The 15903-nt window shown below is 52.3% G+C and overlaps 1 protein-coding gene across 3 annotated transcripts in view; it reads right to left on the minus strand.

Annotated features, from left to right (window-relative positions):
• The window catches only part of ABR (ABR activator of RhoGEF and GTPase), a 178440-nt gene that overhangs the window by 87632 nt on the left and 74905 nt on the right, over positions 1 to 15903 (minus strand). For all 3 annotated transcript variants that reach the window (XM_073797882.1, XM_033848366.2, XM_033848367.2), the window contains exon 2: positions 4990 to 5174. In XM_073797882.1, the coding sequence (XP_073653983.1) occupies positions 4990 to 5174 (185 nt within the window). The remainder of the gene's footprint in view (positions 1 to 4989; positions 5175 to 15903) is intronic.

Consider the following 15903-nt stretch of genomic DNA (forward strand, 5'->3'; position numbering starts at 1 on the left):
TACAAAATGGGGGGCTCTCCCAGTGGTTGCAGGGATAGGTGGCGATGAAGCACCTGGCACGTAGTGGGAGCCAGGCAAGCTCCTCCTCTTTGGAGTGGGGACCAAGATCCAGAAAGGGGGCAATGGGGAGCAAGGCTGCTGAGGCAGGAGGTCGGCAACCTGAGGAGAGATGTCTCTGGTTTTACCTGCATCTGGAAACTCCTGGGAGGCGTAAAGATAAAGGGCAGCCGCCAACCCACCCGGCCCAGGCCTCGAACGCCGTCCAAAGAGAGCAGACCGGGACACCATCTCAGATGTTCCCGGCTTGCCACGTGGCTTTTCCTTTCACCTAGAAGCGACCTCCTTGTCCTGCAACCTCAGATCCCAAACCCCAAGGCTTCAGAAGGGACCAGGAAGGGAAGAGGGGGCAGCAGTTCGTCCTAGCTTCATCCCCTGAGACTGTATCTGCCCTGCCTCTCTGCTCCCTGGCCAACCCAGTGCTACTTGATTCAATTCCATAAACGCCGGGTGAATACTCCTAGGTGCCCAGGAGCTGCTGATGCGGGTCCCGGAGATGATCGGGGATCAGGGCTCCGGATCTCGCAGGGCAGACATGCCCCACAAGTAACTGTCCCCACGGTCCCCAGACAGTGGAGGGCTCAGCCATGGGCTGGAAAACCTTCACAAGGGAGGTGGTATCTGAGGGGACCTGGGAGCACCACACAGACTCCAGCGTCAGAAAGACCCAAGTTTAAGGATTTCCTGACAGTCCAGTGGTTAAGACTCTGCTCTTCCAATGCAACGGGCACGGGTTCAATCCCCGGTCAGGGAACTAAGATCCCACATGCAGGCACGGCCAAAAAAAAAGAATAAAAGAAAGACCAAATTTAAGTACATCTCTGGCTCCCCATGTAAAAGGCTCAAGGTGAGTCTAAGTAGCTGTGAGGAAGGGGGGGTTGTGCGGGGGAGGGGGGAAGATGAGGATGACAGCGGTGATCATCTCAACTCTCCCCCACCTATCTTTAAATTATCCTGCCGTCTGGAGTCTAAACTCCTCAATTCAGCAGTTAGTGCAGTACTAACATGTACAGACTTTACTGGCAGCATCTCACAGAAGCCTCCCGAGAGCTGTGTGAGGTCAGGAGGGAGGAAATTCTCAGTATCTTCACTTTACAGATGAGCGAACTGGAGCTCAGATGAGTGAAATCCCTCAGGTCACACAGCTAGGAAGTGGTGGCACTGAGACAACAACCAGATCTTCTCTGCCTTGTGGCCCCTTTTCACGGTGCCTCCCGAGAGGGGAGTCAGAGGAGTCCATGGCTTGTGGGGCACACGCTTTTCTGAATGACCACGGTCCTGGCAGGGGAACATGTGCCCCGCTTGTCAGTGAGATGGCGAGTCCCGCCCGTCCTTCCCAGGGTGAAAGCAGGCCCTCTCTGCTGAACTGAGCCACCGGAGGGAGCTGTACTCAGCCTGGGCTTGGGGAGAGTGAGGGTCTGCAGGGCGGGCCTTCAGATTTCACCCTGGTACCTCGCTGGGCTGCACACTGGGGCACATCTAAGGTGAGGGCAGAGTGAGGCTGCAGGGCGTTCTGGGGAGTGAAGAGCATTTGTCCTGCAACACCGGAGACCCGGTTTCATCTGGGCTACCACACCTGGGAGGACAGATCTGACCCCAGAAAGGAGGTTGCAAAAGCAGATTCAGTTGCTGTCCAGCAAATATTTCATTAGACCAGGTCCTCGCAGTGCTCTGGGCTCCCCGCCCCTCTAATGGCTGGTGAGAAGAGTCTCGTGGGCCCTGGGTGCCAAGGACTGAGGACCCACAGTGAGCCAGGCCCAGCGCTGCAGGCCTCACCTGAGCTATCCCAGTCCGTCCTCTCAACAACCCTTCAGGTGATTAGTCCTGTTTAGAGATGAGGAAACTGAGGCTCAGAGGGGTTATGACACTGATCCAGAGTCCCACAGCTAGAGAGCAGAACATGTTCATCTATGCAAAGCTCACGTCCCTTCCATTCTCTGAGCTGCTGGGAGAGTAAGACCGTGAGGGCTAGTTTTAGGCATCAACCTGACGGGGCCACAGATACCTAGCCGTTTGGCCACACATTATTCTGGGTGTGTCTGTGAGGGTGTTTCTGGATGAGATTAACACTTGAATCAGTTGACTGAGTAAAGCAGGTTGCCTTCCCAATGTGGGTGGGCCTCTTCTAATCAGTTGAAGGTCTGGATAGAACAAAAAGGCTAAATAAGGGAGAATTCGCTCTCTCTGCCTGTCTTTGAGCTGGGACATAGGTCTTCTCCTGCCTTTGGACTCAATACGGACTAGAGCTTACACCATCAACTCTCCTGATTCTCCAGCCTTTGGACTCAGACTGGAACTAACTATACTGTCAGTTCTCCCGGGTCTCTAGCTTGCTGACTGCAGATCTTGGGACCTTTCAGCCTCCATAATCTAGTGAGACAATTCCTTATAATAAATCAATCCTTCTCTCGCTGTATCCTAATGGTTCTGTTTCTCTGGAGAACCCTAATATAAAGACCAAACCTTGGGCTTCCAGGAACAAGTTGGATGCACATTTGGGTGTGGAATGTCCGGCTGCCAGAGGGTAGATATCTGAATATCTAGAACAATCATCTGATTTGGTCCAAAAGTCCCCTTGGTTCCCAACGCCCCAACAGGAAGCCTGGCAGGGAGGGGACCTGCCTGGTCAAATGAGCAGAGCCAAGTAGCAGAAACCTTGGCTTTCTTTTTCTTTCGTTTTTTTTTAAAAACTGAAACAGCCCTCAAGTACTCCGGAAGAGGTGTGTCAACTCTCTCCAGCACCCCAACGTACACAGCAATACTTGCTGAGTCCACTAGATGGGGCCAGTGACACAGCAGAGAGGGCAGAAATGCAACTCAGGAGGGAAGGTAGGCAGGCAGCGGGTACACTGGGCTGGAATCTTTGCTAGGATCCCCAAGTTGGATTAATGCTCCCCACCCCTACCTTGTATAATTTCTAGCCAATGGTGCAAAAATTAATCCTGGGCTTCGCAAGCACTCTGGCCAGTTGTCACCGTAGCATCTCTTGGATTTCAAAGTCCTCAAACCAAGCTCTTCCCTTGGGAGTCACCAAGCAAAATGGGCAGCATCGTAGTAAAGGAAGTCCCTGCCCCGAAGCCTCAGAGCTCCAGGTGGGGGCATCTCCCTGCTATGCCTGTGACCCGTTTCACTAGAGAAAGCACCTGAGTACCTTTCACCGGGGAACCTAAAAGTCGATGGACAAAAAGCACTCCAGCAAGGTGGTCATGTGATGAGGGAAGGAGACAGGACAGGAAGCAAGGAGGAAGGCAGAGGAGAAAGGGAAATAAATGGCTTTTCTCTTCAGCAAGTGGCTCTAATCTGGCCACACGTTCTCAACTCTCAGCCAGGATTCCTGGTGCTGTGTTGAGTCCTACAGTGACTCTTTCTGCACCAGCTCACAGGGGTAATAGCTGAGTCTCCGGGATGGGAGGGGGATGTCTCTAAGCCCTGTTGTGGTCAGAGACCTAAAGACAGAGACAGGAAGCAAGAGCTGTCACTTTGCTTCCCCTGGTTAGAGTCAGTTCAGGTCCCAGAGCACCCTCTCCTCCATCAGTAGCAAGAATCCTGCCCCGCAGGTCCAAGATGGCTGTCTCTCACCTGCCACCCTTCCTTAGGACGACAGGACAATACCCCAGAACGTCAGCTGTGGGGGGCCTGAACCTGATCGATGCCCTTGCCCATCACTTCCACCTCCCACCTGCCCCCACCATCCCTTCCCAAACTTGCACTGCCTGGCAGCTGGTAAGCTCTGCCTAGGCTTCTGTTGCCATGGCAACAATGTGGCTTCCCCCAAGTGGGAAGCTGGTTGCCAAGGCCCTTGTTGCCAAAGGCTATAACAGCCACCCGGCTGTGTAAAGAGGGGGTGAGAGCTCTACGCAGGGGTGGAGGGTGGCCGAGGAGGCTGGGAGGGAAGGAAGCAGGGGGTTCGCAAGAAATGGTAGGGTCCAGGCAGTCCCCTGGCTGGAGTGGGTGTGTGCTGGGCCCTGCAGGAGAGAAACAAGTATCTCGCAGCAACTCAGTGACTGCTCCTCGAGGGTATTAGAGGGAAGAAAGGGGACTCCCCCCTACAAAACACACCTGGACAAGCCCCCTACCAAGCAGGACCAAGCAATCCAAGCCACCCCCCACCCCCCGCCCAAGAAGAAATTTGATTCTTCCCAATTTCTGAAAAATAGCCCCCAGGAATCCCTCTGTCTCACTTGCTCTTGTGTCTCAGACACACTCGCACAAGCTGAGCATGGACAGAGCTGGTCTCTGGGCCCAGGAACAGCATTAATTACAAGGATTGCAAACCTCCTCGCATCTCTATCCCTCCGCCTGTCTCAGAGCACATCCTCAATATTGCTTGTAAAATGCTTCTCTTTGGAGCAGAGCTCTCATCGGTGGACAAGAGGAGAGGTGGACACCATTACGGCTCATTCCCTTCCAGAGTCAACAGAGGAGGGCTGGACGGGGCCCTGGGTCCTCAGGGAATGCTACAGGAGCTGCTCACTCCCCCCACTGCCGCGCCCAGGCCAGCCTTGGTTTGCTGAGCTGGGACCTGTGCGTTTATAGCCCACAACTCACATATGCAGCCACTGCCCAGCCCGGGCCCAGAGCGGAGAGCCTGTTCCCTCCCACAAGGTCCCATCCTGCTAGAGAAGAACTGAGAGAGAAAGCTGAAAGAGCAAGTGAGGTGTCCAGGAGGCAGGGGGAGCAGATGGCTGGTAGAAGAGGCAGGGGTAGGTGCAGCAGTGGCAGAGAGACCAGCAGGCGGGGGGCGGGGGCTAATCTGAGAGGCCCAGGACCGGAATGTGATGATGAGGGTACCAAGAGCAAGCCCAAATTTCCCGAGTCCTGCACCCCAGTAGCGCTCCAAGCAGAGCCTGGCCCACGACACCCATGCCTGCCTACCCCCCTCCCCCAAAGCCCCCTCTTCCCAAACCCAGAAGGAAAAGCAGGTGTACCTACCCCAGGTGCCAGCCCCTCAGGTGGGGTGGGGGAGATGCTGTCCCCGCCACCCTGGTTCCGGGCACTGAGCTGGGGCGACATGGTGGGCGACTCATCGATGTACGGCATGGTCTCCGAGCCCTCCGGGGGCCCCTTCTGCTCTTCATTCCCCTCTCCGTCGTAGTCGTCTGCCCCGTAGCTGAAGTCTGAGACAAGGAACAAGAAAGGCCACTGAGAGTCCTCCACGAGGGCTGCCAGGGACTGGTAGCGCAGTGGGCGCCGGCGGCGGTCCCCAGCTGCCATGCCCCGGGCCGCACCATCCACGCCCAGCCCGGGCAGGGCTGCGCGGCCCGGAGCGCCAGCAGGCACCAGGCGCTGCGGTTCAGGGGCCGCTGGGAGTCGACGGGGAGCGCCTCCGCTATTGCCACCGGCTTAATAGCATGTCAGTCGCGTATTTCGAGCTGCTGTTTCCTTTGCCTCCTGCCTAATTCCAAGTCTAAAAATTAACAGTGGTAGCAGGCAGCAGGACGCTTCCAACTCTCCTCTCTGAGTCACCATTTTGCTTTTTATAGGGAATAAGGAGGTGCGGGCGGGCCGAGCGATGTCACTTCCTGAGCCCCTCCTCTTTGGGTACCATTTGTACACTGAGCCCCATCCCTGGATCGGGGGGCAGAGCAGGGTTCGGGGTGGGGGCTGAGGAACGGCACCCGAGGGAGCCCTCACCCCTCGAACAAGGCTCCGCAAAGGTCAGAGCCCAAGGCTGGCAGAGCATGGGCGAGAAGGCGGCCGGGCCTGGCAGGCATGCGGTTGCACAGCAGACTTCTCGAAAGCCGGCACTTATTTCTGTAATTTCAATGTAGGATTCCTTGGGAAAAGGAGGGAAGAAACAGCCACAGGGAAGTCAAGCTGCCGTCAACCCCATCGGCTCTGCCAGCACCACTCAGGGGCCAGAGCCCCCACCCAGACACCCCCTTCCTGGACAGCAGGCCGGGTCCATGGGGGCGCAAGGCAGCATCTCAGAAAGGCCCTCATCACACCCCACCAGTGCGGGTCTCTCCTACAGCTGTGTGAGGGACCCTCCCCCACCTCCACCCCTGGCTGGGTCTGTCCCATCATCTGCTCAGATATCACCTCCTCCACAGTGTCCCCCCCCACCCCGCCCCCAGCGTCCCAGCTCAGAACTCCTACAGTGCATGGCCCTCTAGTGCCCCCAGTGATCCTGTCCATTCGTCCCTGAGCACCTGGCGCGGGAACTGGGTGACAGCCATCGCTGTGTGCCCAGCAGCTACAGCCCACGTGGGTCAGGTTCTTGGGAACGTGTGTGGAGTGAGTGAATGGGCAGAGGAATGCACCGTCCCTCTCAGGTCTGAGGCCTGAGCCAAGTTCTCAGCGGGGGCCCTGGCTCCTCCTCCTGTCACAACACACCAGCCCCTGGGGCCGCCGGCAGCCTGAGAATGGTGTCAACGGGTCACCAGGGCGCCCGGCCACAGCCACACTCAGTCCAATCTGCCCCTTTGGCAGCCGAGAGCGTCCCCCAGCCTCGCTGCACCTGTTCCTGCCGACTTCCTCTCCAGTCCTGTGCTGACGGCCCATTAAGCTGTCAGGGACGTGAGCTATTATTTTTTTCCCCAGGACAGGCGTGCACGTGAAGAACCACAGGACCTAGCCATCCAGACACTGGGACGTGTGTGTGCCAGGCACCCGGGAAACAAGACCCACTGCCGGGAGGACACAGGGCTTCTGTCTCAGGAGCAGGTGGGGGTAAGCCGACTCTGCTATTTCCACCCCCCCAGTGGGGGTCTCTCCTACAGCTGTGTGAGGGACCCTCCCCCACCTCCACCCCTGGCTGGGTCTGTCCCATCATCTGCTCAGATATCACTTCCTCCACAGTGTCCCCCCTGGCGTCCCAGCTCAGAACTCCTACAGTGCGTGGCCCTCTAGTGCCCCCAGTGATCCTGGGAGGGAGGAAGAGGAACCACAGCATCCGGGCTGCCCGAGTCTGGCACTGCGAGGGAGCCCGGCTGTTCGGTGAGACCTACTCACTTTGGAGAAGCACGAGGAGGGAACGAAACACCACGTTAACCTGCGGTCTTTCCTCCAGGAGGCTCCAGGCTGCCCTGTTGGTGCCTAGAGTCAAGCGGGGGATGTGAACTCTGATGAATACTGGCCTGGCCATCCGTTCAGATTCCAGCAGGCCCCGCTGATTCTCCTGGACACTGACCAATTCCCAGGGGTCACAGGACCAGAGCCTTCACTCTCAGGATATTTCCCAAGGGCAAGGGGAGAAGGGACCACAGGGAAAGTGGTGAGGCTTGACTCCACCACAGTCTGCAGCTGCCTGGGTCACAGCAGGGTGGGAAGGTCTCTGCCAGCCTTCCGCCATGTGTGCCCAATTCATCCTTATCAGAGTGGTGCCCCTGGACCCCACATCTCAACCTAGCCACATCGGAGAGGCTGCTCTCACGATCCCCAGTTCACAGGCAGAGTCACTGAGTCTCAGAGAGATTTGCACAGAAAGGATCTGAATGCAAGTCTGTCTCCAAATGCCATCTTTCCCCCTCTGAATCTCACTAATCTTCTAGGGAAATCTTCTACAGCCCTCGTCAGGGGAGGCTGACCAAGGAGGGGAGAGAGGGCTGCCAGCCACAACAGCGGGGTGCCCGGGCGTGGAGGAGAGTGCCCGCAGAGCTCTCTGCAAATGTTCCTGGATACTGTCCCTTTCATTCCAACCTCCAGGAGACCCTGACAGCCCAGGAAGCCAGCCAGAGACCCCGGAGAATCCTACCAGGAAAAGGGATACAGAAGACAGGGAAACCAACTCTTTGAGAAAGCAGGAGCCCTGGGGACTCAGGAGGGTGGAAATCTGCCAAGCACAGCCTTCAGTCTGTGCAGGTCCACAAACAGGAAGGCTGAGTGGACCATGGCTTGGCCAGCAGGTGTCAAAAGAGAAAAGGCAGAGGAGGCTGCTGACAGCCAATATCCATTTCCCCTCCTAGTAACAGAAATCTCACTATCTTTGGAGTGGCAGTGTGCTCCGTGGCTAGCTAAAAGGCTGCTTTTCCTAGTGGTGTGGGCCATGTGATGAAGTTCTGGCCAATGAGATGTTGAGTGGATATGTGTGGAACTTTGAAGAAAGTTGCTGAGATTGTTTTCACTGGAAGGTATTTTTCCCCTCTCTCCATGCTTCCTCCTTCTGTTGCCAGTTTGGAAAGCAGGTAGGAGAGCTGGAGCTCCAGCAGCCATACTGAGCCATGAGGGGACCTTGAGGATAGAAGCCAGTGCTGAATATAGCTGAGCACAAAGCTAGGAGCTTGGGCCCGTGACGGCACAGTGAGCCAACATACCACCCCAGGAATGTCTACCTCTGGACTTCTTTTACATGACAGAAGAAAAATGCCTATGTTATTTAAGTCACTGTTATTTAGTTTTTACGTTATATGCAGTCAAACCTAATTATAACTGATCCAGATGGTTTTCCTTGACATTCTATCTGGGTGCTTTTCCTACGGTCTTCACTGTTCCTTCTAGTCTCCTTGGTGGAATCCTCTTTCCCCGCCCACCCCTTAAAAATTGGTATTCCCTATACATCCTTACAATAGAATACTGCTCAGCAGTAAGAGGGACAAAATACTGAGACACACAGAAATGACTCTTACAGGCATTATGCTAAGTGAAAGAAGCCAGACAAAAGAACACATCCTGTATGGCCCACTTATGTGAAGTTCTAGAACAGACAAATTTAATTTACGCTTGGAAAAAAAAAGAAAATTGTGGTTGCTTCTGGGGGTCAGGTAGGGACAGGAATTGACTGTAAGGGGCACAGGGAGTTTTCTAGGGTGATGGAAATGTTCTGTATCTTGACAGGGATTTGGAGTACACAGGCGGATGTGTTCACTGACTTCGTCAGATAGTCCACCGCATCAAAGATTTGTGCATTTCACTAAATATTTAACTCTAGTTAGTGACATGAATGTTTAAGTGTCGAAGTGAAATGTATTGATGTCTGCAACTTACTCTGACGTACATAAAAAACAAGATGGGTTGATGATGTCCAGAGGGATGGCCAGATGTGTGATAAAGCAAGTGGAGAAAAATGATAATTATAGACTCCAGATGGTGGGTACATGGGTGTTCACTATACAATTCTTTAAACTTTTAGGTATGTTTGAAATTTTTCATAATAAAATGATGGGGAAAAATTGGTGTTCTCCAGGCTTCTGTCACCTCTACTTTACTCCCTCTCCCAAATTTTATTTATATTCTAGGGAGAGGTCTGGGCTGCAGACCCATCTCTTTGATTGTTTCCTGGACATCTCCACCCCCAGGAACTTCAAACCCAAGTTTTTCCTGAAGTTAGTCGGCCAGATCACTCAAGTTGGAAACCTAGGAGTCGGGCCAGATTCCTCCCTCTTCCTCCTTACCTCCTATACCCTGAAATATCCCCACTCCCTATCCACCTTCCCACCCTCACCAACTCTTACAAGGACAATTCCAACACTCTCTCCCCATGACTGCCAGACTGCAAATCTGATCGTGTTTCCCCACTGTTCAAAATTCAACAGTTCCCCATTCACTTCAAACTCCCGGGCTCAAGGCCTTTCCTAGTCAGCACCTGACTCTTCCTTTACAGAGTCGTATTCTGCTGCCCTGTAATATCAGACATCTTCTAGGTAGGTCCCTGAAAGGGTCTGGATAGTAGCCCCCAAATACATATGTCCAAATCCTAACCTTGGTACCCATAAATGTGACCTTATTTAGGAAAAAGGTCCTTGTAGATGTAATTGAGGATCTCTAGATGAGATGATCCTACTTTAATTGAGTGGGACCCAAATCTGATGACATGTCTTTATAGGAAACAGAAGGGGAGAAGACACAGACACAGAGAAGAAGTCCATGTGAAGATGGAGGCAGAGACCCGAGTTATCTGGCCAAAAGCCAAGGGATGCCTGGAACCACCAGAAGTTGGAAGAGGCAAGCAAGGATTCTCCCCCTAGTGCCTTGGCAGGGAGCATGGCCCTGCCAGCACCTTGATTTTGGACTGTGGCCTCCAGACTGTGAGAAAATAAATTTTGGGGGTTTTTTTTGGCCACACAGGTTCTCAGATCTTAGCTCCCTGACCAGGGATCGAACCCATGCCCTCTGCAGTGGAAGCACGGAGTCTTAACCACTGGACCACCAGAGAAGTCCCTGTGATGACTTTTTATTTTTACTTTAATTTTTTAAAATATCAAGGGGCTTCCCTGGTGGTGCAGTGGTTGAGAATCTGCCTGCTAATGCAGGGGACATGGGTTCGAGCCCTGGTCTGGGAGGATCCCACATGCCGCGGAGCAACTAGGCCCGTGAGCTACAACTGCTGAGCCTGTGCGTCTGGAGCCTGTGCTCCGCAACAAGAGAGCCCGCGGTAGTGAGAGGCCCGCGCACTGCGATGAAGAGTGGCCCCCGCTTGCCACAACTAGAGAAAGTCCTCGCACAGAAACGAAGACCCAACACAGCAAAAATAAATTAATTAATTAATAAACTCCTACCCCCAACATAAAAAAAAATATATATATATATCTCTTTATTGGAGTATATAATTGCTTTACAATGTTGTGTTAGTTTCTGCTGTACAACAAAGTGAATCAGCTATATGTATACATATATCCCCATATCCCCTCCCTCTTGAGCCTCCTGTGATGATTTTTTTTAATGGCAGCCCTATGAAATTAACACAGTCCCCAAACACACAGTTTCCCACCTCTGGACCTTTGCACATGCTGTTCCTATACCTAGAACACCCTCCTCACCCTCTGACGGCCCAGCGAAGTCCTATTTAGCCTTCAAATCCAGCTCAGTTCCACCCGTCTCCTATGAACCTCCTTGCCTCCTGAATATATAAAGCGCTTTTGCAATCCAATAAGAAAAAGACGAATACCTCAACTTTCTAAATGAGTTAGAGAAATGAATGGAAAATTAAAAAGAGAATTACAAATGCCCAATGTGTGTGTGTGTATATATATATACATATAATATATATATATAAAACATATATATGTTAAATGTTAACCTCACCTGTAATCAAAGAAAATGCAAACCTCTATTTTTTGCAATTTTCCTATCAAATCAGCAAGGAAAATACTCAAGCTTGTAAGAGAACAGGCACTCTCAAAATCTCTTGGAGGATGTGTAGAACTGGCACAACTTTTCTGGAGTCAACTTGGTATCAAAAGCTTTAACAGTTGGTATAGCTTTTAACCCAGCATAATCTAAGACTGTGTCCTAAGAAATTAATTATAAATGTACATAAAATTAAAGTTACAAGGTTATTAATCACAGGGCTGTTTATGATTGTGAAATATTAAAAATAAGCTGAATGATTAATTATAGGGACTTGGGTAAATTATGGGATTTCTCCAAGATGGACTACTATGTAGTCATTAAAAATTATCTGGATGACTTACATCATCTTATTAAGTGAAAAAGAAATTAATAATAGTATGTACAGTATACTGTGTTTGAAAAAAACTTCTGTATGTGCATATGTCTGTACGTTGCCTGCAAGGCAACAATACAAAATAATTATAAAGCATTCAGATTCTGAGAATCTGGGAGCAATTAATGCATGGTCTCTGCTCTCTAGGTTACTAGCAGACACTGCTTGTCTCCTACTCAATATCTATCTTCTCTCCTTCCCTGCTTACCTTATGCTGGTTTCATATGAGGTGGCAATGAACCCAGTCCCTGGCAAAATACCCACTTTCTCTGCCTCTCTTACGACTAGGAGTGGCCATTTGACATAGTTTTTGGTCAATGAGATGCAAGTGTAGGCCTCTGACAAGGCCTTTGCTTTGATAATTAAAAAGGGACTTTATACCTTGAACTCAGATGTGATGACCAGAGCTACAGTGGCCATGCTGCTGCCATGAGGAAATGATCATGAAAGAATGCAGACATTTCCCGGATGCTACTGAGCTAGTGAACCACACTAGAAACAGCCTACCTCACCTCTTGCTAAATGGGAACTATAAGCCCCTATATGTTGGATTTTCTGCCACATAAAATGAACACATTCCTAACTGAAATCCTTACAGCCCAGTAGAGGGAGGCAGTCCAACAAGCATGAAAACATCCTAGATGCTATGACAGAAGTACCTCACGGGCAAGGCAAAGAGGAGGGAGCAGGAAACAGTGTGGGTGAGAGGATGGCTGGATGGGCTTGGGTGATACTCCAAGGAAGGTGGTTTATCACTGTGGCTAAGAGCAAGGACCCTGGGGTCCCACAGTTTAGGTTCCAATCCAGGCTGAATCACATCCCACTCCTCTGTGCTCAGAAGAGTGGCTGGCACAAGGCAGCCACTTATAAATGGATACTGGTTAAACCAATGGCCGTGAAAGAGGATGACAAAGAGATGGAGTACACAGGGCTACTGCAAGGATTAAGCTGGATAACGCCCGCAAGGCACTCAGCACGTCGTAGCACCCAATAAATCTTAGCTGCTATTAGTAATATAATTAATCGAGTCTTGAGAGATGTGTGGGTGCTTGCCAGGCAGATGGGGGACAGGAGCCGAGTTCCAGGCAATGAGAAGAGGCTTGGCAAAGGCACAAAGTGCTTTAGGGAACTGTGAATAGCCCAGCCTGGCTGGAACACTGAGCGAGCAGGGGGATGACAGGCAGGTTGCACCGGAGAAGTGGGCACAGACCAGCACACCCAGGGCCTTGTGAGCTGAGCTAAGAGTTAGGTAGGACCCAGGGAAGACGGTTGATCTGCACCACTTCCTACCGTGGGGTCTTGCCAGCCACACGGTTGCCGGGCATCTCTAACTTTAGATAATTTCTCCCAATGGACGCGCATGTTCCTCTGCTGAGTTACAATGCAGGCAGAATCCTGTGACCTCCAGATCACCTAGGAACAGCCCAGATTGGGACCACATGTGAATGTAGGGTTACCTATGCTAAGCCTGTGATGGAGTCTGTGCCAGATGAAAGGATATGAACCAACCAGTGACAGACCGTGGAGACCTCAAACATGCTCTTTCGGGGCAAGGTGGAGAGTTGGCCAGTGGGGGTAAGTTCAAACCCAAATGACCAGCTCTCGTTTCTACCACCTTCAGCTCTGGGAGGCGCAAGGCGGGGGGGAAGGGGCGCCCCGGTGGCTGGAGGCACACAGGTGTCAAGCTGTTTACAACGCTCCCCTGAGACTGCCCATCGCCAACGACTGATGGACACAGCCAAGAATCCATCCTGGTATCCCAAGCCCCGAAAACAGATGCTGAGGGAAGTTCGTGGGTTCTTTCCAACCTCCTCTTAGACACTCTAAGAACCTGTGGGTACAGGATAAAGATAAGTTCCAGGTGTGGAAAGGTCCTGCCCTCCCAGCAGGGGAGGTACAAAGGCTGATATTAGGTGATTAAACCCACTTTCTGCCCTAGAACTGACAATGGGAGTGCGGGTGGAGGGAACCTTAGGAGAACAGCGGAGGGAAGCTCAGGCCTGCCCATCCTTCCCACCAAAGCAGCATCAAACTTCCTCAGAGAGCATCAGAAGCCTCTGTATGCCACACGCTGTGTCAGGTGGGGACAGGGCCACAGGGCACAGGCTCCGTCCTCCCCTCCAGGACCTCACAGTGTGGTCCTAGCATGCTCACTGTCATCCGTGACTGGGCCGGGCCGTGGGCTGTACGCTACCTCATTTCACCATCAGAGCAACCCTATGATGGATGAATCTTACCATGTGTTGAGCAAAAGAAACCAGACCCAAAGGAGCACGTGCAGTAGGATTCCATCTCTATGAAGTTCAAGAACAGGCAAAACTAAGAGACAGCGATGGAAGTTCACAGTAGTGGCTACCTGGGGGTGGGCTGCAGGAGGCAGTGGGTATTGACTGGGAAGGGGCTTGAGGGAACTTTCTGGGTTACTGGAAACGTGCTACATCTCGATCTGGGTGGGTACATGAGCAGACATACGTAAGAGTTCGTTAAGCTGTATGTTTAACATTGGTGCACTCAAATTTTTTTTTAAATTTGAAAACCAAGTTTAAGTACCACCATTGTGATTCTCATTTACAGCTGAGGAAGTGAAGGTATAGGGGATTAAGTCACTTGCCCAAGGTTTAAAGGCTGCTAAGTGCACTTAACAGACTAGCCAGCTCGTCTGACTCCGGGACCTGTGTTTCAACTATTATAATGTGTAGGACCTGTACAAGTAGAAGAAACCACCTGGGCAGGCTGCTCTCAGGGCCCACGAGTGGAAGAAACAACCTGAATCGAAGTCTGGAGGAGGAGAGGGCCGTTTGGCGAAGGGTCTGAGTGTGCCTTGACACAAGTGAGAGAAGAGGGGCAGGAAGAGGCCATTCCCACTGAGGGGGACACAGCTGCAAAGACCCCGGGCAGGACCACGCCCTTCTTTTCAGGGCACAGCTGAACAGACTGGTGTCGCTGAAGCTGAGGTCCCTCCTGCACGGGTACAGTCCTTCCAACTTGCCACTCCTGTCACTAGCTCCCAGCAAATGATTCTGTCCCCTGCTCAGACCTCCCCTGGATGCCGGGCACTGGATTGAGGCCTGCACTGATCCTGCTGTGAAACCGTGCACATGTGTTTTCCCAATGTCGGCCCCTCCCCTGGGAGGTGCACAGAGCTGCCCATTTCCCCCCAGATCCTCGAACTCCCCCACACATTCCCAGCAGGCCAGGACACTGGCTGTTCTCAACAGGTGGGTCCGTTCTGAGGCTGATAAGCGCACACAGTGACCCTCATCTCCTTCCCACAGCTCGAGGCACACAGGGCTCCAGAAGTTGGCCTCTTCTCCCCCAACAACCTGGGGGAAGCCAAGATCCCCAAGGCAGACTCAGAGTCCAGAGCCTCGGAGCCACTGAACCGGGAGGACTGCTCTGCGGATCGTCAGCTGGTTGGCTCTGGCCGCCCCAAACTTCAGTTTCTCATCTTCGAAACAGAATAACAATGCCCGTGTCACAGGCTGGGTGTGAGACATTAAACATTATGGGGGTTAAAGAACTTGGACAGCATCTGGGCAGAACAGTCCTCAGGAGAGGTTGCTGAAGGAAGAGGAGAAAGGGCTGGACACTTTCAGGACCCCGTGACCCCAGCTGACCCCGGAGATCCCCTTGGGAGCCCCTCAGTGGTGGCATGGCACCAAGGTGAGGCATCCTGGGACCAGCATCTTTCCCATGGGACAAGCCGCCTCCTTCTCAGCACCTCCTGCCCTACAACTGATGGAAGAGGGAGCTGGGAGCCGGGACAGAGCAGTGGTCAAGGGCACGGGCTTTGAGTTAGACTCAGGTTCCAATCCCAGTATCATCACTTAAGAGCCATGGGACCTTGGGCAAGCTATTTAACCTTCCAGAGCCTCAGTTTCCTCATCTGTAAGATGGGGATAATACACAATGCCTATACCTCATGAGGTTTTTGTGGGGTCCCCATCAAAAAATAAATGCAATGAAAGGCACCTGGTCCAGGGCAGGTGCTAAATAAACAAGTAGCTATTATCATTACCACCCCAGTCCTCTTCCTGAGCAGTAAGTGCCCTCAGAGATCTCCTAGTCCTTGAAAAACAAAACAACAACAACCAAAACAAACCAGAGCTTTGGAAACATACAGCCGGGCTAGGCTCTAGCAGGCTTTCCTTCATCAGTGGACCCAACTGTTCATCGCTCAGCCTACGTTCAGTACGCTTAGCATCAAGCAAGGCACCACAGGCCACGGGAGTGTTTAAAATTTGAAGTTGGGACTTCCCTGGCGGTCCAGTGGTTAGGACTCGGAGCTTTCACTGCCGTGGGCCCAGGTTCAATCTCTGGTCCGGGAACTAAGATCCCATAAGCCCCACGGTGCAGCCCAAACAAAAACAAACAAACAAACAAATAAATAAATAAAAAATTGAACTTCAAGACACCAGTTCCAACCGTCCCTGCACACTGGAATCCCCTGGGGAGACTGGTGT

The sequence above is a fragment of the Tursiops truncatus genome, chromosome 20 (genome assembly GCF_011762595.2).
Source record: "Tursiops truncatus isolate mTurTru1 chromosome 20, mTurTru1.mat.Y, whole genome shotgun sequence".
Lineage (NCBI taxonomy): Eukaryota > Metazoa > Chordata > Mammalia > Artiodactyla > Delphinidae > Tursiops > Tursiops truncatus.